Raw genomic sequence first — 18796 nt, forward strand, 5'->3', positions numbered from 1 at the left:
CACGGGTTGCTCTGCGGCCGTCTGAATGGGACGGCCAGCGAGCACCGACTGTGAGCAGACCTGGCAGGTTTTTTTCCAACAGATGCCAATGCAGAATCATACTTGAATCCCAAAACATGAGAAGACAGACAGTCTGTAGCAAAACCTAATTTTACAAATCAAAGCAGAGCAAATGAACCATTTTTTTTATTCACATCCCTTATTTAGCACAAAGAGTTCACAGAAATAGCACCTTGAAAAAGTTTAGTGTGCTGTTAGCATTACAGTGTTTTTTGTTCAATTGTGTCCAAGTACAGGTCACAGGCTGTCACTCACTGTTTCCACAGCATCAGCTCTGGGGAGCAAGAATTTAATCAAGTTTGCTTTTTGACTAAAAACTTAGCTACATTCATTTCGGCAAATGTATATCTGAAATACCTTGATACGATTTTGGAAGCAAAATCATTAAGTTTAAAGAGGAAAAATTACTACAAGAATACTATAAATTAAGAAAATAAAAAGATTTAGATTTTTTTTTTTTAAATACAAATCTGTCCTGTCAGATATATACTGCATATATTTAGCACTTTAGAATTAACGTCATTTCTGGGCATCCTCATCATACCACGTTATCACTCCACTCCCTACATTCAAGTACAGTTTAGCTGATCCCATGCTTTTGTGACCAATTCCTGTTAAAGCTTTCATCCTTCATAGCTTTTACCAGCCAGTCCCTCTCGTTCTCCTCATCAGAGTCACTCATATCACTGGAATCAGCAGCCAGGAGGCGAGAATAATTAATTTTTTTCTGCCGTGGCAATTTAGATTGGACAATTAAAAATAAGAAGAGCCACAGCACCAGGCACACGCAGCACACCCTGTACAGAACTGCCAGGCCAAAGTATTTCACGACAAATCCTCCTGCAAAACTGCCCAAGCTTGCTCCTCCACCATAGCAGAGGCCCTGGAGAACAGTGTGCAGGGACCTCTCCATGCCTGGCGTGGCTATGTCATCCACCGTCATGTTAACCGCCCACCACAAAGCACCACTACTGAAGGCGGATAAAATCTGAATAAGGAGAGCTGACCACACAGTCCACAAGAAGGAGTAGCACAGAAGCTGGATTGCCAGGAGGCTTAGACTGACTGCAACAATTTTGCTGCTCGAGAAAGTCCTCAGCAACTTCCCTTTGAAGAAATAAAGCAAAAATTCAGCCAGGAGCCCAACGGCCACGAAAAGCCCCATGTACAGCTCGCTGCTGCCTTGGTCCTGCATCTGCCAGAAGAGAAAGTTGTGCACCACAGAGCCAGCCATGCCAGTGAGGAAGACGGTGATGGTGTACAGGATTGCTTGGCTGTCGCTCCACAGTAGGGCCAGGGCTTTGGCCGTTTTGTTAACACGGTCAGCTTTCTTGGGAACGTGGATGGGAAAAAAGACAGTGACGAGCAATGACAGCGTTATCAGGAGTGCGTAGCCATAGAAGTGGACAGCGAGGCGAGTGATTGTAGCGCTGAGGAAGCAATTCAGGTGATCCACAAATATGGCAATGCCGCAGGCACCTACAGATGCACCCAGGTAATTCCAAATCCACAGCCTGGCATACCTGTCAGTCGCATCAACAAAGTCGAGATATTCATAGAGACTCTCATCTACTGTCCATTCCAGAGAGGTAGCCAGCAGTTCCCAAAGCACAACAATACCCAGTACGATAAGAAAAATCTGATGCTCTCTGTCCAGAAAGATGTATTGCACTGCCTCGAAGCTGACACCTCGAGTGTCTTTCTGGTGGTCTGAAAGGTTCCCAGGCACATTAGTATCTCCAACAGTAGGAAGAGTTATGTTAAACAACGAGGGCTCATTACTTTCAGTAGCATAAAGGCTGCCTTCAGCATTCCCAGCCAGGTCTGTTACAGCGGGAGCCAGACTGCTGGTTTCATTCCTGACTCCGGGTGAGGGGGGTCTGTAGGAGGGCAGCATCCCTGCTTCCCGGGTATCCTGGTTAACTGCTGTCACCGAGGCTGCCCAGCCCGAGGGACCATCCCAGGAGACGTTTGTCCTTGTGCCATCCTCACCGTCCTCACCGGCCCCTCTGCCGCCGCCGCCGAGCGCACCTGGCCGGCCGGCCGGCCCCTGGGAGGCAGGGCTGCTCACCGCTGCGCCCCCGCTCGCTGTCAGGGCTGCAGAAGCCGTTCCCACCGGTTCTTTCGACCCAGCACCGACGCTCAGAGCGGCGTCGGTGCCGGCGGCAGCCCCGGTGCGGCCCGGCTGCCGGCTGCCGCTGCAGAGCCGCCCCCCCGCGGCCCCGGGGGCCGGCGGGACCAGGGTGAGCAGCAGCCCGGCCGCCGCCGAGCCCAGCAGGCAGCCGGCGACCAGGAGGCGCCGCTGGCGGCGGCCGCGGGGGCAGCGGGAGCAGAGCGGGGCCCCGAGCGCGGCCGCCAGGCCCCGGGCGCCGGCCACGACGCCCACCAGCGCGGCGGGCAGCCCCAGGTGCCGCAGGTACAGCGTCAGAAACGGGGCGGCGCAGGCCCGGCCCGCGCCCTGCAGCACACGGAACAGGCCCGAGAGGGCCAGCGCCCGGCCGACGTCCCACTGTTGGCTCATGGCGCCGCCGCATGCTCCTCCCGCGGGCACCGGCGAGCGGACGCGCACCTGCGGGCCCCGCTCCGCCCCACCGGGCCGCGCTGCCGCACCTGCCCGCCGCGGGGCCCGGCCCGCACCTGCCGCCCGGCCCGTTGCCAGGAGACGGCGGGCGGGGGGGACAGCGCCGCCTGGCGGCCGGGAGGAGAGCGGCGCCGGGCGGGGCGGGGCCGGGCGCCCCAGCGGGCTGTGCCGCGTGTCGTGTCACGGGCCCGTGCCGACAGCATCACGGGGGCCATCGCGACACCGACATCCCGCGGAGCTGGTTCCGCGACACAACAGCAGCGCAGCGCAGCACAAAGCGGCAGAGCCTCGCTTCTGATGAGCCCAAAGCAAGGCATGGGGAGACAGCATCCTGCTGGCTTTGGAACACCCTTCGGAGGGGCTGTTCCCCGGCTCTGCTCCATCCCACCCCGGAGGCTGCGCTCCTCCGGCTTTGGGGTCTGTCCGCTGCGGAGCACGGGCAGGTGGGACAGCCCGGGCAATGGGCACCTGCGGAAGGCTCAGCCAGTTCAGCCAAGGAAAGGGAAGAACTGGCCATAGGTCAGCCACCATCCGCTGGAGAGCTGTTTGCAACTCTGCTCAGCGTCAAGCTGGGCATGCAGAGCACCGTTGGGGGCATTTTGATGTAACAAAGACAAGTGTGATGTAATGGCTTAAATAAATGTATTCAGAAAGGACTTTGACAGGCTGGGAGTCTTTCCAAGGAGGTGGGGAATCCTGCCAGGTGAAACCCCTAACACAGCTGCGCCGGGAGGGTTTGTGCCTCCAAGCCCTGCCTCCAGGCTGCGTTATTTATGAATGCACCCTGCACTCAGGTTTCTGTGCTCTCCCAGTCTTCAGGCAATCGTGTCCACCCTCATCCCCTTGAGGTCCACCTGCCACGTCTCTCCAGACATTTCACCCAGACCATACACAGAAGGTGACGCTGCTCCGAAGCCAGCAGTTCCTGGGTCCAAGGTATACCTGCACACTGTTCCTGTTCTGTGGTCACTCTGTGATCTGCATTAGCTGCCCATCATTTCCAGCGGTAAATAAAACCACCTGTGAAATTCTCTCACGGCTGGGCTAACTCATTAGTGCGAGTTCATGAACTGTTTCTGCTCTGTCAATGAGCAGCTCTCCTGCAGTCGGTTGGATCACCGGGCTTTAAGGGATGTCTGGAGAAAACCAGTGTTCCACTTTTCCCAGGCCAAGCCTCCGTGTGCTGGCCCTGGTCAGGGAACAGGGTGTTTTGAAGTAACAAACTCTGAGGGCAACAGGCTGCGGGGACATTGTATCGGCACCGAGGGGATCGAGGGGCAGCCAGCATGGGCGCTATGCTCTGCTGCTTCCGAGTTGCTGCAATTCAGCCATTTCTGCCCATCCCGTCACAAAGGAGCTCTTTGGCCACAAAGTCTCTCTATGTAACAGAGCACGCGGGTGGGGAGGAGAAGACATCAGCCAAATGACGCTGATGTTGGTCTTCTCCTACCAGCTTATTCCTCACCCATGCTAGCCACATGCAAACATAAAAAGCCAACGAAACTGAGTTTCTGCTGAGTTTTTTCATTTTTTTTTAATTGGCATGAAAAGGATTGCACCTTCTGATACAGATCATCTCTGACACCTATACAAATAACTTATAATCCATCTACATCATTTACAACTGTACAGAGTAAACTCTGGGCACCACAGACCACGCTCCAACCCAGCGCATGGTCTCTTGGCTTTGTAAGCATTTACCTTGTGCACCAGGGTACAGGAACCCCCCAGTGAAGCCCCAAAGAGGCAGAGGTGTCAAGAGTCACTGGTCACCCCTTAAACCCTGTGTCACCCTACGCAGCAGCTCACAGAAAAACAGCTGGTGCAAGCAGGCATTTCGTGGCTCATTTCTGAGCCTCCTGCCTAGTTCCAGCTTCCTTCAGGGCCAAAATGTTTGCTGTCTAAGCCCAGCTGGGCATCAAAATATTGGTGGTCATCAACAATTTTTGACCTGTGAGGTGAAAAACAGGACTGAAGAACTAAATGCCGTTGCTGAGCTTTTGCAGCCTAGTGACTCCTCTGGGGGGAGATTAATGCTCGGGGACTGTGCCTGGCTCAGCTGGGAGTGAGTGGCTATGTCTGCCAGCATTTCAAGGTATCTTCCTTAGGAAACGGTCTTGTTGCTGTCGCCCAACATGATTTTTCAGCTGTTGGTGCTGGTTTGGTATGAAATATTTCTTGGGACCTGGAGGTTTTTTATGCTGCTAAATAACCCACCAGCTGCAGGCAGCTCTGGAGCTGCTGTGCCCCCAGTAGTGTATTCCAGCATGGTTCTGGACTGCACTGGTGCGTTCAAAGTGAGAGTGAGTAAACTTGCAGCTTGGGAACAGAAGCGACAATGCCTGCTGTGCCAGGTGACAGCAGGAGCAGGAACACAGCAGCCCTGTGCTTGTCGGCAAAGACAGACCAGGGAAGCCTGAGACTGAACCCCCAAAGCCTTGTGCACATGGCAAGAAATGCAAGGAAGATTTCCACAAGGAAGATTTCCAGCCAAGACATCCCACCAGCTCAGAGCAGTTCTGCATAAGGGAAACTCCTCTCCAGAACCCCAGACTGGCATTCCTGCAGGTGGGCTCCTTGTGCCACGTGTGGGTGGTTAAGCAGAAGTGACTCCCCAGAGGTGCAGCTCCCCAGGGCTGGGCAGACCTAGCACAGACAGGGCAGGGAGTTGGATTTGTCACCAGCGAACAGAGGTTTGCCAGTGCCACTGCAGCTGGGCCAGCATCACCCTGTAGCACGGAGCTGGCTCCAGGGACAGCCAGAGATGACTGGGAAGAGCTGCTATGCACATATACAAAGCTAAAGGACACTTTCTTTGGGCTGCTGATCCAAGCAAGCACCCCTGAGTGAAGGCAACCCAGGTAATGAATTATCTGGGAGCTGAGAGAATAAAAAAACCCAATAGTGTCATAGAAGGAACACCCCCAAATCCCTCCAACATGAATCTGGGGAAGGTTTCCCAGAGACGCTCCAGAAACCACAGGTCACATTCAGAAAGTCAATAAATACACACCATTTCTTCCATTATTTCAGCCTGCCACAAACTGGAACAAAGGCAGGGTCCTCCTACACGATCATCCTTGACACTGGGTTAGTCTGAGCCTGGGTGGAAGCAGCAGCTGAGCTGTCCCTGCTCAGCCTGGCTCCTCTGCCAATGAGGAGAGGGTTTCTACACCATGGTAGCAGCAGAAGTAAGGAACAGAGAAGTCCTGCAGGCATCCTGCCCATCCAGCAATCCCAGGAGCACCACTCCGCTCTCGTACATCTCTTACCTGCACAGCAGACAGAGAACAAACCAGGACCCCAAGGCAGACTGGGCGCAGAGGTATTGTTGGCTGGCCTCACGGAGGGACTCCGTGGGGTTGTAGGTGGTTGTTCCTGGGATGTACACCTGGAGAGATGCAGCTGCCACTCGTGAGGCTCCGGACCAGATGTGGAGAGGTTGCACAGCCAAACCCACAGCAAAATCCCAGATGGACTCAAAGGTACAGCTCAGACATCGAAGAGCTCTTGTGCAGCCTCCATTGTCTGCTCAACGAAGGTTTCTTCTTCCAGCTGACCCGTACCATTCAGTGAGCGTATCCCACAGCACTGCCTGGGCTGTTCTTGCCTCGTTCATCACTGCCAAGCACCGCACTAGATTTCCCATGTCTCTGTTTCACACCATTCACCACTACTTTGTGTGGCCCCTTTGAAACAACAGCAGGTTTTCCACCAACTTCCATAGAAGCTGCATTAAACACAGATGCTGTCTGGTTGTGCTCAGGCTTACAATGAGGTTTCCTAGATCAGTCAGGGGAATAATTGCTGGTTTGCCCAAATACATCACCCCGTGCCAGCATGAGGAGTTTGCTGTGCAGAACCCTGCACAACAGGCCCTGATCCCCTGCCAGGCTGTGAGACATCACCGTGACAAATATTACTGATAGCGACTGCTCTCTGACCCACAAGCACAGCAAGCACCATCACCTCAGCTGTATTTTCCCCAGTCTTCCTGAAATAAGGAAGCTCAAAGGTTTTCCCTGACTTGTGCAAAAGGTTAAAACTCAGTTCTCCAGCAACGGTCTGCCCCTTGCCACGGGGTGCTCTCTGGGGTCATCACTGTCACTCAGCAGGGCACGGCTGCCCTCCCTGAGCCTGATCCTGAGCTGCTTCTGCAGCTTTTGCACCATTATTGTAAAATCACCGCTGGTGGCTTTTAGTGTGTTTTCTTTTTCCACCTCCTTTGTGATGACCCAACGTCATGTCTCTCACATCAGCTTTTTCTCGTTTTTTTCATTGGATGATGCCTGCAAACGTGTTGATAGGCAACAGCAGAGACTTGGGCATGTATTTCACAAGCCCCACATCTTCTGTTTCGTGCAGGTTGAATTTCATTGTCCTTGTCTTTTGCAGGCAGTAGCTGGGCTCTAGGCAAGGGGACACTTCCACGCTGCAAGAGCACAAGAACATATTTACTGCAATGTGCAAATCCACCCTTGCGGGCTGGAGGCTCATTTGGACTGAATGTCAGGTCTCTCCACTGACTGCAGAGGGAGGGCTGTCATATTGAGACGGGCAGCTGCTTTTATGCTTTTCAACTGGTTTTGGCTAGAAAGATGAGTTGATGTGTATTAGTGTTTGACCACAAAACCAGTGTCCTTGACCTGGCTCAGCCTGATTCTCAGGAATTCATATTTTATGTTTGCTCCACATGGTCTGTGGACCTTAAACCACCTGTCTCTTTGCTTCCAACACATCACACGTTGCTGCAGCTGCTACAGGCACATCGATCCCTGCTGTTTTCACAGTGCTGAATTCTCTCTCCCTACCTTCACATGCTTGAGCCTATGGTGAGGAATGCAGTCAGTGGGGAGAGCTTCAGCTCCACAGTATAATCAAGGAGATCCAAGATCTCAGGTTGTCCCTGGGAGTGCCTATCCTTCTGCTGTCTTAACGACAGCACCTTAAAAGGGAAGAATCATTTTGTTTTGCACACCATCACCCAAACCCACAAAGGTAGAGGAGCACCACTCTGCCCTGCGTTCCCTTGGGAAGCGATGTATTTGCCTGTGGGTCTCTTGTCATGCATGAAGATCAGGACTAGGACTCCCTGGGAAACAGCTCCACCACCTTGGGAGCCCTTCCAGAGAGGAAGGCGAGGTCACCAGTGAGATCGCAGAGCCTGGCACGTGTGGCGTTCTCACCTGATCACGTTCCTGTAGACTCTTCTGCTGTCCTTGTCCAGACACACCGTGAAGGGCCTCTGCTCTGTGCTCCTGATTTTGATATTGCATGTTTTCAACCTGTTTGCCACAGCCTGGATACAGAGGAGAAGGAGGAAGAGCCCAGTGAGTGTCTTGCTTCCCTTCCCTTGGGTGGCTATGGAACCGACTAATTATGACATTTCTCTCTCTCTTTTTTTTTTTTTTTAATCTCAGACGTGACATAAAGTTAATCCTTTTTCTGTAATCACAACTGTAATCACAATCTGGTCAAATCTTTCAAGGGCAACCTTTCCAAACTGGCAACGCTTGCACAAGTTGAAAGCTTTGGGATGTTGGATGTGGGGTATGGTCTGTTCTCCAGGCCCGTGGTGTATCTTTGTGGAGAGCGTGGGCTGCAGTACCTCGGTGTTTCCAAAAGCCAGGTGAAAATAAGGAAAAGTGTGCTGACTAGCTAAAAATACCAGCTAAGAGACTGGAAGCTCCAGGGCCCAAATGACCAAGGCACAGTAATTCTTACTGCCACCCAAATGGCAGTGACACGTTCCCACGGGGCAGCGTGTCCTCTGGGGTCAACTTGAACTCACATGTAAAATGAAGAGGACAGGAACCCAAGTTTTTAATCCCACCTCTTGCAAAGTCATCTTTCTGAGCTGGCAATTAGATTCATTGACCTAATGGAGTTGATCACAAAACTATATAGACCCTTTCCTGTACTCGGGTGGAGCCACAATGACTGGGACCAAGCTTTCTTTCTCCACTTTGTCCCTGGGGTCACAGAATAACCCCAACAGCAGTTCTGTCCTTCAGGGTCTCCTAAGACAGGATACAACGTGGCATTGACCGGCAAGGATGGCATCTGGTGCTTTGGCTCAGAAATCCAGACTTTTCTATGGAAATTCATTGCAAAACACTCTCTGAGCAGGGTGGCCCCAAGACCACCTCGTCCCCACAGGGTGTTCCCCCTTCCACTGCTGTCATAAGGGATTTCCATGCACTGGCCAACCCCTCCAGGGCTGTGAGCATCCACAGCTACTTACCGAGAATGATCGTCCTGACAAGTTGTTGATCCTAATGATTTCAGTGATGTTCACGTTCAGACACACCAGGTCTGCAAGAGAAGCAGCATGTTAGCCTCGGGCCATGGCACATCTCAGCTCAGCTTGGAGTGGGGCTGCTGCCAGATCCCGCATTTTGGGTGCATTGCCGGAGGTCCGTGGGACACACAGAACAACAGAAAAGGAAGACTTTAGCAAGGTCCATGGGCTAAGGGTTTGTGTGGGATCATGCTCAGGGTGGAAAACTCAGAGGCTATGCTAAAGGCAAGGTGAAAGAGGAAGGCTGCAGCAAGAGGAAGGTGCTGCCAAGCCTAGATTCAAGTTACACCGGAACCCCACATTACAGGGAACCCCAGACACGTCATTCCCGAGAAAACACACAACCACAGACCATGGTGACACCAATACATGCATGTCACTGATTCAACCCCCCCCAGCCCAGGCACAATTTGCGCTAAATATCATGGTCAAATTTATTCTATCAAGCACCAGAAAACCCAGCAAACCCTCTTCACATAGTTCCGAGCAGGAAGAACCCACCATCAGCCTCATCAGCAGGGATGGCTTTCATCACCAGACCCGTGGAGCGGAGGGACACCGCCAGCTCCTTCGACCGGTCGCTCAGCACAACCTGCAGGCAAGGCTCTGTTAATGCCCCCAGGCAGCGAGGTGAGACGGGGAGAAGTCTGGGGGCAGGTTTTCACAAATGCAAGGTTAGCCAACAGGCTTTTAAAGTTCACCACAACCTGCGGTGAGGTCTCTGTCCTCTCCTGGAGTGCAGCTCCAGAGGGAAAAAGGACTAGAGCACTCCTTTTGGGAGATCAGTGCCATGCTGGGGATCCCTGTGAGCAGAGACGTTTTGGGCTGCTGAGAGCCCCACTTACCTTTCTGTATGTTACTGTGAGATCTATGCCAGGGCCATCCAGGGTTGTTTTCTTCTTGGTCATGCTTAACTCTGCAAGGAGGGAACCTGGTAGGATTGAGGTTTCACTTGTCCCACCTGTCTGTGGTCAGCAGGGAGGGGTCCTCCCCTGGGACAAGACACCCCCTCCATCACACAGCAGTCGTGGTCTGGCACACCGATCCTTCGCACCTTGCCTACAAGAGCTGAGACTCTGTACACTCCACAGGTCCAGTGAGACGGACTCACCCGAGGGTCTGTGCCCACCCACAACGGCAAACAGACATCAGATGGGACACGGGGTGCACTGGTGGAAGGGCTGGATGTGACCTCTGTAACGGTCCAGCCTTCAAGCACCCTTTTCCCATCACTGGCAACTCAAGGAAGCTGAATTGCTAATAGGGAAAACATCTGTCAAAGGGGGTGGCTATAAATCCCAGGTTGTTTCCTCAATAAAAACATGGTGCTGGCCCAACTTCAGAGGGTCCTGAAGCCAGCCAGAGGCACAGTCTACAAAACCCGGTTGAGACCAGGAGCCAGTGACCACAAGGTCTCTCATTTAGCCTGGTGTCATGAGCCTGAGAGGGAGATGGAGATGTTTAGGGAAGTCTCCTGCTCGTCATGGAGCAAGGGATATCGCCCCATGGCATGGCCTTGACTGCTGCAGGCTGAAGGACAGGGTGAGCGGGAGCTGGGGCCAGCAGGACCCCTCCCAGGGTGGCAGCCCCTGCTGCAGGGCTCAGCGTGGGGGGACGCACGCACCTCTGTAGGAGATGCTCTCCTGCACCTGGGTGCGCAGCTCCGTGAGGAACACATCCTCGGCTGGCTCCTGGGCCGGGTCATTGAAGAAAATCTGAAAGAGAGGAAAATCTTTAAGAACAGCTCCTCCTGGGTCACCAGACCAAGCGTGTGGCATCACACAGAGCTTGTGGCATGAGCAGGTTCTCCAGAGCGCCCAGGTGTGGCACTGGGAGAGGGAATCTATGAGTTCACCATAGCAGCCCGTGGGGTGGAAGGAACTGCTGTTGCTCTGCCTCCTGAAGCCCAGGAGCACGGCAGGCTGTGGCCGAGGGTGGTGGACCTGGCCAGCAGAGCCAGGGCAGTGTCCCCTGCCACTGGGTGTCACTGTGCACTCACAGACCAGTCCATTCCCAGCACCTGCCCACCCGCAGCCCAGGTCCAGGGGAGCAGCTTGACTGACTGCAGATGCTGGCTTGGCTTCAAGGCATGGCATCTCTGCCTGAGACGCCTACGTCAACTTGTCACTTCAGACCTACGAATTATTTTCTTTTTACGGGTTTGTTTCGAGCAAATTGTGAAGATAAGGTCCTGAGGAACCTCACCTAGCTACACCTAGACTTATGTCTGACTCCTGTGGGACTTGACCCTCACTTCCAGGAAAATTCTCTGCAGCCAAAGAGGAGGAGCAGCGTGGTCTTAACCAAAGAGGCAAAACAGGCTTAGTGTTTCCAGATGAAGCAGCCTCACACCCTGTATGACAACAAGGTAGGTTAGGTGCCTTTATCTGAAAACCACATCTGGAGTCAGTTCCTCTTCCCCTGCTTGACTCACCCACTCTCATGCCTGCTTTTGATTTTTGTCTTGGAGGAGAAATGAGTGGAATAAAAATTCACCAAAAAACCCACATCCCCAGCCGCACAAGCTGAGGACCAGGTGCTCCCATTGTTTAGAATCTACTTGTTATCAGTTCGAGTCCTGGTGATGCTCTATCAGGAGTTACCAAAGCTCTTCCAGCTTTTTGCAAGCCACATGCCAGTTTGCTCATTAGTGGCTGCTCCTGCTGCAATAGGTTACCACGTTGGCTACAGGTAGATTAAAAGGAGACACATGCATCAATGCCACCCCCTAAGCTTTGACGGGGGGGGGGGGGGAACTGCCAGAGGAGCAGATGGGGGGGTTGCATGACTGAATACAGTAGTTCTTTGCTCTCATATCAAGTGCCAGGTCTCACTCTGATACCATTTCAGAGAAAAGCTGGCAGGAAATAAATAAAATGGTGTTTCAGGAAGCCCTGCAAAGCCCCTGCAAGGTACAAGAAGTAGAAAACAAGAAGTTTTGGCAAAACCACTCAGAAAACTCCTGTTTGCTCATAGCGTCTAAAGCAGCAGGAGATGCCAGAGCTCCCTGGGCAAACCTGAATCCAGTGGAGCAGGAAATCTGTGTCCTTACCAGGTAATTTCAAGGCTCACTTTGCTGACCTGTCTGATCCTGAAATAGCCTTCCTGGGACCATTGACTCCAGCTGAGCTCTGCAGCAGGAGTCGCTAGATCCAGGAGCTTGGCAAGGAGGGGACAGGCTGGGGAGCATGGGGACCCGGCTCAGATCTGCTGTAAGCCCCCAGACCCCACTGGCTTTGCACAGCTCTGCCCACAGCCGGGCTCTGCAAGCTCTTGCAGGGCCACATGAAGGCACAAGGGTTGCAGCACCCACCTTCACAGTGTAGACCTGGAAGCAGACAGGCTGGGTGCCCATGCGAACGTAGTAAGCGATCACATCGGTGATGAACAGATCAGTCACAAGATGTTTGCTTGGAGAGGAAGGCTGGGGGGGCAAATCACGTTATGGATCACCCACAGTCAGTTCTCAAAAACACTGCCACAAACTCTTATGTCTTCCTAGATAATGAGCAATGTCGCCCAGGGCAGCACTGACCTGCTCTCCCACAACTAGCCAAAGCGCGTGGGAGAAACGAAGACTTACACCCACCTCCCAGCCTTTCTGCAAGCTATCAATGGTGGCTCAAACTGCCAGGAAATGAGAGCTGGGGCTATTTCAGCAATGCCTCATTTACATTTTCTTTCTTGAAACCTGCCATTTCCTATCCCTTGACCAAAAAAACCCCTCTTTGAATGCAGCAAATGGGTTTTGTGGGCTGTGGCAGCATCAGCCGCATGCACCTTTCTGGGTGCAGGGCACTGGGGCGGGTTGGCAGCCGCTGTGTGGGGCACGGAGGGGCCCTGCAGGGCACGAGCTCATCTTCAGTCTGGCAGATGTGTTTGGGAAACTGGCTGGGCTGGGGAGGTGGGAAGGTTTCACTCGTACCATGGCGGCCAGCTTGGGAATCACGTGGCACAGAGTATTGATGTTGCTCTCGTACCATGGGTCAGCTCTGCCCAGGTAGCCAGCCACCTCGCAGAGCTCCTCGTCACCGGTGGCAGCATGGTCCTGCAGGAGAAACACACGGCTCAGGGTATGATCATGGCTCAAAATAGCCATAGAAAAGGCAGAGGGAGCTGTGGCACGAACACCCCATGGGCAGCTCCCCCATCCCTCCCGCTTCCCTGCTTGGTCCAGAAAAGATGGCAAAACACTTCTTGCAGCACTCCTTTAGCAGGTGCTCGAGAACAAAAACTAAGTGAAGAATGGAAGGAAGAAATACTCTTTTTAATAATGGCACGTTTGTCAGGGCTCACAGCCAGCTCTAGGCCAGCTTAAAATACTGTGAGGAGTGCAACCACTTATTTATAGCTGTCTTGAGGCTGTCAGAGGGGAAGAGATGTGCCCAAGATAAACTGCTAGGTAGTGGCTTGCAGAACTAAAACTGGGGCCGTGACCAAGCAGGCAAAGCTCTAGGTAAGGGGCACCTGCTTCCCTTAAGTGTTTGGGAGGTGAAGAGCATCAGTCATTTATTAATGACATCCCTCGATCCTCCTATAGTTGGGGCACAGAAGCAGAACTGATGCCATCACTAGGCTGTGAGTTATCACCTGTCAGGGACTGGAGCAACCCGAATGTCTCCAGGGCTGATGGATTCCCGAAGACAGTCTGCAAATGGAGCCCAGCCGCCCTGCCTTGGCTCCCATCCTCCTTGTTCTAGGAACAAGGCATTAATGGACGTGAATTCCTGTAACCCCCTCCCTCTTCTTCCTCCAAAAACACCATCATTTGCTGGCAGCCAGCGGCAGCAGCCAGAGCTGCCAAGCCCAGACTCACCGTCATGGCCAAGGTGTTTGGCTGCCCTGTCACCACTGGGATGTAGTAGAACTGCAGGTTCAGCCTGGGAGTCAGGAAAACTCTCCGTGTTTCTCGTTTCCTTGAAATGGAAAAATAAATAGCCGTGTCACAAGGGGAAGGTGGAAGAACATGGCTTTTGGCCAAGGCTGGGCAGTGCCAAGAGACCGCAGCTGCTCTGCACCAGGAGCGCATGCCCTGCACGCACGCCTCCCTTGCCCAGTGCAACAGGATAGCAGTAACGCCCCCGGGCTCTCAAACTGAGCAAGGCGAGATGGTGGGGGTAAGGGGCATCCCACAGACAGGCTCTTGGCTGGGACTGGTGGTCCCATCTGCACCCAGCTCTGCTGCCTGCACTGTGACTCAGTCCCACCCCATGCTGCTCTCCTGGCCCAGGTGAACCAGCTGGGAAGAGCCAGCTGGAAAAAAGCTTTTCTTTAGAAGTTTTTCCTTTTGCACAGAAAAATGTCTTGCCTCCTTTATGGTTCATTTAACCTATTCTATGGGCAGAAGGGAAAAAGCCTCACTGCGTGCATCACTTGGGTCAACAGAGCCAAATGGTGCCATGCAGCCAGGGGAGTCAGATGCATTTGGGTGCAAAATACCTGAGTCTCACCCTGCCCCAGGTACTGCTGGAGCCCAACCCCCTCCCCAGCCATCTTGGAGAAGATGCAAAGCCCACACTCTGTCCTCCCTTCCCCCAAGCCACCAGAAGCCATGGCTGCTGGTTACCTCAAAGAGTGGTAGGCTTGGGCCAGGCGCCCTAGGACCCGGTCGTCCCCCAGCAGCACGATGCGAGCAGTGTGCAGCCTCTGGAGCGGGGCTGCAGGCTCCGGGGTGATGCCTGGTCTCCTCTGCAGCTTCACCGGGGACTTCGTCCCGGCACCGTTGCAGCCAGCCTGCAGGAAGGCCATGCTCTCCAGTGGCGACGGCTTTTTTTTAATGCCACCCTTCCTGTGGAGCCGGGATTGCTCTGTTTCAGCACCGCAAGGGGCATAAGGCTCCTCGACTGCCATGAGCAGGTCTCGTTCGATGCCACTGTCAGTGGAGAGCACGGAGAAGCGGGTCTGCTCGCAGCACTCGCAATCCGAAATGATGTCCTGGATCTCGAAGTTGTCCAGGTCCTGGCTTAGGCAGTCGGGTTCGCAGCTCTGCGACAGCGGGCGGATGAACAGCACCAATTCCTTCCCTGCAGGCAGAAGGGAGCTTGAGGAGGGAAATACAACCAAAGCCAGGTTGAGCATAATCCTGCTCAGCACCCCTCCTCTCATGCAAACCGCAGGGCCAAGACCTCCACCAGCAGGTCCAAGAGGAGTCAGTCTTTCAGTCCTGTTTCACACTGTACCATGAAAAGAGCTCAGTATCACTCATATCATGTACTGTGGGCACATCCTGCTCAGCCTCTCCCACAAGGATCCTCTCCTTGTCTCCTTCACCCCTCTCCCCCCACTAATCCCCTGATCTGACCCCAACACCGCACAAGTAGGAAGGCTGGTGCAGTCGGCACGAGCCTCCATGAGCTTGGCCCTTGGGTGATGGTTATGAAACTCACTGCTCAATAATCAGGGCTAAATTATATGTTTTGCACTGGCTTCCCAGCCTCAGGCACTGTCCGAACTCCCCACAGCCCCACAGTGCACTCACAGAGCTGGTCATCTTCTGTCCAGAGGTGAAAGCTGATGTTGGGGTTGGGCAGAGGGGTGTCCTGCAGTCCTCCCAGGGGAGCATCACCTGGGGGAAACAAGGATGCTTGTAACACACGGGACCAGCTTTCCCCCACAGATGCATGAACCCCCACTGGTGCTGTGCTTCAGACCATGGCTGAGATGGCCCATGCTGAGCCCCCAAGGGCTCTCCCACCCTCATTGCCTTCTGGCCAGACAGGAGGCTGTAATCACAGATCTCTGCTCTCGAGACTGAGCCACAGGAAGATACCTGCACCATTGGTGGAAGGGAGAAATGAAGATGGGGAAACTGAGGCATGGCCGAGAGAAGGACCTTGCTTTGCTGCGGACAGCAGAGGAATTGCAAAATAAAGAAAACATTCTTCTGGCATTGGGCCTTCAACCCACATGGCAGGACCTGCCTCAGTCATATCAGCTGAGATTCAAGGGAGCCCTTTGACCCCACCATCACTGGCTATTTTTAACCCATTATAGTTCTGTGAGAAGCAGTGAGACAATTTAATAGCTCACTTCCATCAGAAGGATACGATCCCACTCCTCTCCCTGCCCCACTGGCTGTTCCTCCTCACGTCTTGCACTGGTACAGTCTCCAGCTCTTTCCAAGGAGGGGGCTGGGGTGTAGGGACCTTCCACCAGTAGTAGCCAGGAAGAGGGAAACATGACTCCCATTTCCCTCTAGTCTAGCCCAGATTTGTGTGAGGAGCTGTGACAGATGGGGACACGTGTTATAGTCTGTGTAGCCCCGATGGCACCAGGCTGGAACAGAGCTCTGCCAGGGATGGGAGAAGATGGCAGTGCCACCATCCACATCAGCACAGGGTTGCATGGAGTGGTGCGCAGTGACTCCCCAGTACACCAGCAAAGCCCTAGAGTCCTGATGTCCAGCTCCCCCGGCTGACACCTGTAGCACCCTTTGCAAACAACAGATGCATCTCCAGGCCTCAGGGCAGCTGAACTAGCAGCAGTTTGCCACAGTCCCTTTCCTCAGGTGCCTTCCACTGCCACATGCCGTTTGCCATCCTGGACATCAGGTCCCTGCAAGGAGCCAGGCTGCAAGGACCTGACCGGGTGATGGATGCTGCTGAGGTAGAGGCAGACGGGAGCTGGGGATGGACAGCTCTGGGAGGGCAATGGTGAAGATATAGCAGCGAGGCAAGGGCCTGCCAGCTTGCACAGCTCCCTTAACACCCTGTGCATGGCTGGCCGGGAGCTCACCTGCTTGGCAGGAGCTGAGGATGGCGTGGGAGATCTCCTCCAGCCTGGCCGCGTGCTGGCTGCGGTCTGCACTCGCCTGGTTTCCTGCACACTCCACTGCCACCACCACTTGCCGGAACCAGTGCTCGACATCACTCGTGGGCATAACCTATGTGAGAAGCAGCTGTTAACACCCAGGGGGGAGTGAAAAGGGGAGATGCTCCATGGGAAGGGCTGTGGGAGGGGGCAGAAAGAGGGCAAACGTGTCCTGCAAGAGTTGTTGTTTCTCAGCAGAGGACACAAATGCCTCCTTGTCCCTGGGGAAGGCTGCAGGAGGAGAGGTGTTGGCTGTACCGTCTGCTTAAAGCTTTTTTCTGGCAGGTTTGTAGCTGATGGGCACTGTGCTGCCAGCTGCCACAAGCTCAGAGAGCCAGCAGCAGAGCTGGCAGCTCGAACAGCCCTCAGGAGACGGGGACAGCTGGCACAAAAAGGTGTCCTTGCAAAGGAAATCACTAAGAGCCCCTGCAAAGTCACCTTTCTGCACCAGACATTTGTCCTGCTGTGGCCCCACAGCTCCTTGCAGGAGGTTTTGGAGAAAACTGGCTGAAACCTTTCTGCTGAGTTGCTTTTGCATGAGCAGTGGCTCAGAGCAGCCTGTATTTCAGCTGCAGAGCCCAGCTTTGCTGTGCAAAACTGAAGGCTCAGAGTGAAGATCCAAAACTTCTGGCTCCTGCTACAGCAACTGTTTTAATATTTGAAGAATTTTTTTCATTTAACACTTGCTTCGCCCTTAGCCCAGCCTTGCAAGTAACATGGGCTACTGGGGTTGGAGACCAGCAGTGAGGAGGCTGGGGGTCTCTCCACTTGCCAAAAAACCTTCCCCTGGTGCCCAGCAAGAGCAGGACCATTAGAAAAACATAAGTGGTGGTGCTGCAGAAGTGCTGCCAGTTACCTGCAAGGTCGCCTTCAAGCTGCTGATGTCGCAGCCCTCGCCCAGGGCCGCCTGAATGGTGTGGAGGATCACATAGCACATGCATGCCCGGGGGCTCTGGGAGACCCGAGCTGCCTCCGTGTCAGTGACTAGTGCATTGCAGATGGCTTCAGAGAGCAGCTCGGGATCAGCAAAGATGAAAATCCTGCGTGGGGCAGAAGGATGGGAAAAGAGGGAGGTGAGATGAGGACTCCCTGTTATGACATCAGGGCTGGCATGAGCAGCTCACGTCCCCATTATCCTGTACAGAGGAAAAGAGTCGCTGCTGATATTTCCCTGCCCTGCCCTGTCTCCCACCAAGGGAAGCTTCCTACCTCCCAGGACCACAGAAATAAATTGGGACACATGGGAGGGACGTGCTCCTCCCAATGCAAAGCTTGTTTTAGCGAGGCTGTGGATGCCACCAAATTGTGTCCCCCAAGACCATGTACTGCCGTGTGGTTCATGTCCAAATTGTCTGTTCCGCCTGGCATTAATTCAGAGTGCAGGAAAAGGAGATTTCACTGTGGGGCTATGAAAGAAATAAAAGCAACAATACATTCAAAGAAGTGCACTCACTTTTCCTGATAAGGGTACGGGTCGCTTTTGAGGCTTTGTTCGGAAATGACCATCCTTTGGTACAATGTACCTAGCAAATGCAAAAGGACAAACATGCAGGAGTCAGAGCATGAGAAATAACAACGCGACTCCCCGGAGCAGCTCGGTGCTGCTCCTGGTTGTAGAGGCTGGTGGCGGCTCTGCCAAGGCTGGCCAACACCCATTGCTGGAGACATGATGTAAAAGAGCCAAGAATCAGGCCCAGAGTTAAAAACAGCCAAGGACAAAGACATGCTACATAAAAAGAAAACCCCTTCTATTCAGGGATGATTTCCTGTATTTCCCTTCCTTTGTTTAGTGGATTATGAGCTTGGGAGCAGGGTCGGAAGCAGGAGGAAGAGCCCTACCCCCGGTCTCCATCCCCGTGGCCACAGCGGGGGACAGCGCTCGGGTGGATACGAAGAACACGACATGTTTCTGAATGAGGAGAGATGTACTTTACCCTCACCCAGCTCTGGGGTGGGGAAGATACACCAACCCCACACAGCTCGGGTGCAGTCATCCTGTGAGCCTTGCGGTGCTCTGAGAGCAGCCCTGCCGGAAAGCCTCATCT

At 53.8% G+C, this 18796-nt stretch overlaps 2 protein-coding genes across 3 annotated transcripts in view; both read right to left on the minus strand.

Annotated features, from left to right (window-relative positions):
• Window positions 1-200: 200 nt before the first annotated feature.
• MFSD6L (major facilitator superfamily domain containing 6 like) lies at window positions 201-2720 on the minus strand. The gene has a single exon (XM_037410188.1). It carries the CDS (start codon window positions 2579-2581, stop codon window positions 641-643), a length of 1941 nt encoding a protein of 646 aa, XP_037266085.1. The 5' UTR covers window positions 2582-2720; the 3' UTR covers window positions 201-640.
• Window positions 2721-4135: 1415 nt separating this feature from the next.
• The window catches only part of PIK3R6 (phosphoinositide-3-kinase regulatory subunit 6), a 43925-nt gene continuing 29264 nt past the window's right edge, over window positions 4136-18796 (minus strand). Inside the window, exons 9-22 of one of the 2 annotated variants that reach the window (XM_037409451.1) lie at window positions 18205-18274; window positions 17608-17791; window positions 16677-16824; window positions 15421-15507; window positions 14509-14965; window positions 13759-13858; window positions 12868-12990; window positions 12256-12366; window positions 10567-10657; window positions 9788-9858; window positions 9444-9534; window positions 8886-8956; window positions 7828-7940; window positions 4136-7073 (exon numbers count right to left, since the gene is read on the minus strand). In XM_037409451.1, the coding sequence (XP_037265348.1) occupies window positions 6917-7073; window positions 7828-7940; window positions 8886-8956; window positions 9444-9534; window positions 9788-9858; window positions 10567-10657; window positions 12256-12366; window positions 12868-12990; window positions 13759-13858; window positions 14509-14965; window positions 15421-15507; window positions 16677-16824; window positions 17608-17791; window positions 18205-18274 (1874 nt within the window). In that variant the 3' untranslated portion in view covers window positions 4136-6916. Of the gene's footprint in view, window positions 7074-7827; window positions 7941-8885; window positions 8957-9443; window positions 9535-9787; window positions 9874-10566; window positions 10658-12255; window positions 12367-12867; window positions 12991-13758; window positions 13859-14508; window positions 14966-15420; window positions 15508-16676; window positions 16825-17607; window positions 17792-18204; window positions 18275-18796 lie in introns of both variants that reach the window. The other variant, XM_037409443.1, reaches the window with a different exon arrangement.

The sequence above is a fragment of the Falco rusticolus genome, chromosome 1, assembly GCF_015220075.1.
Source record: "Falco rusticolus isolate bFalRus1 chromosome 1, bFalRus1.pri, whole genome shotgun sequence".
NCBI classification, from domain to species: Eukaryota; Metazoa; Chordata; class Aves; order Falconiformes; family Falconidae; genus Falco; species Falco rusticolus.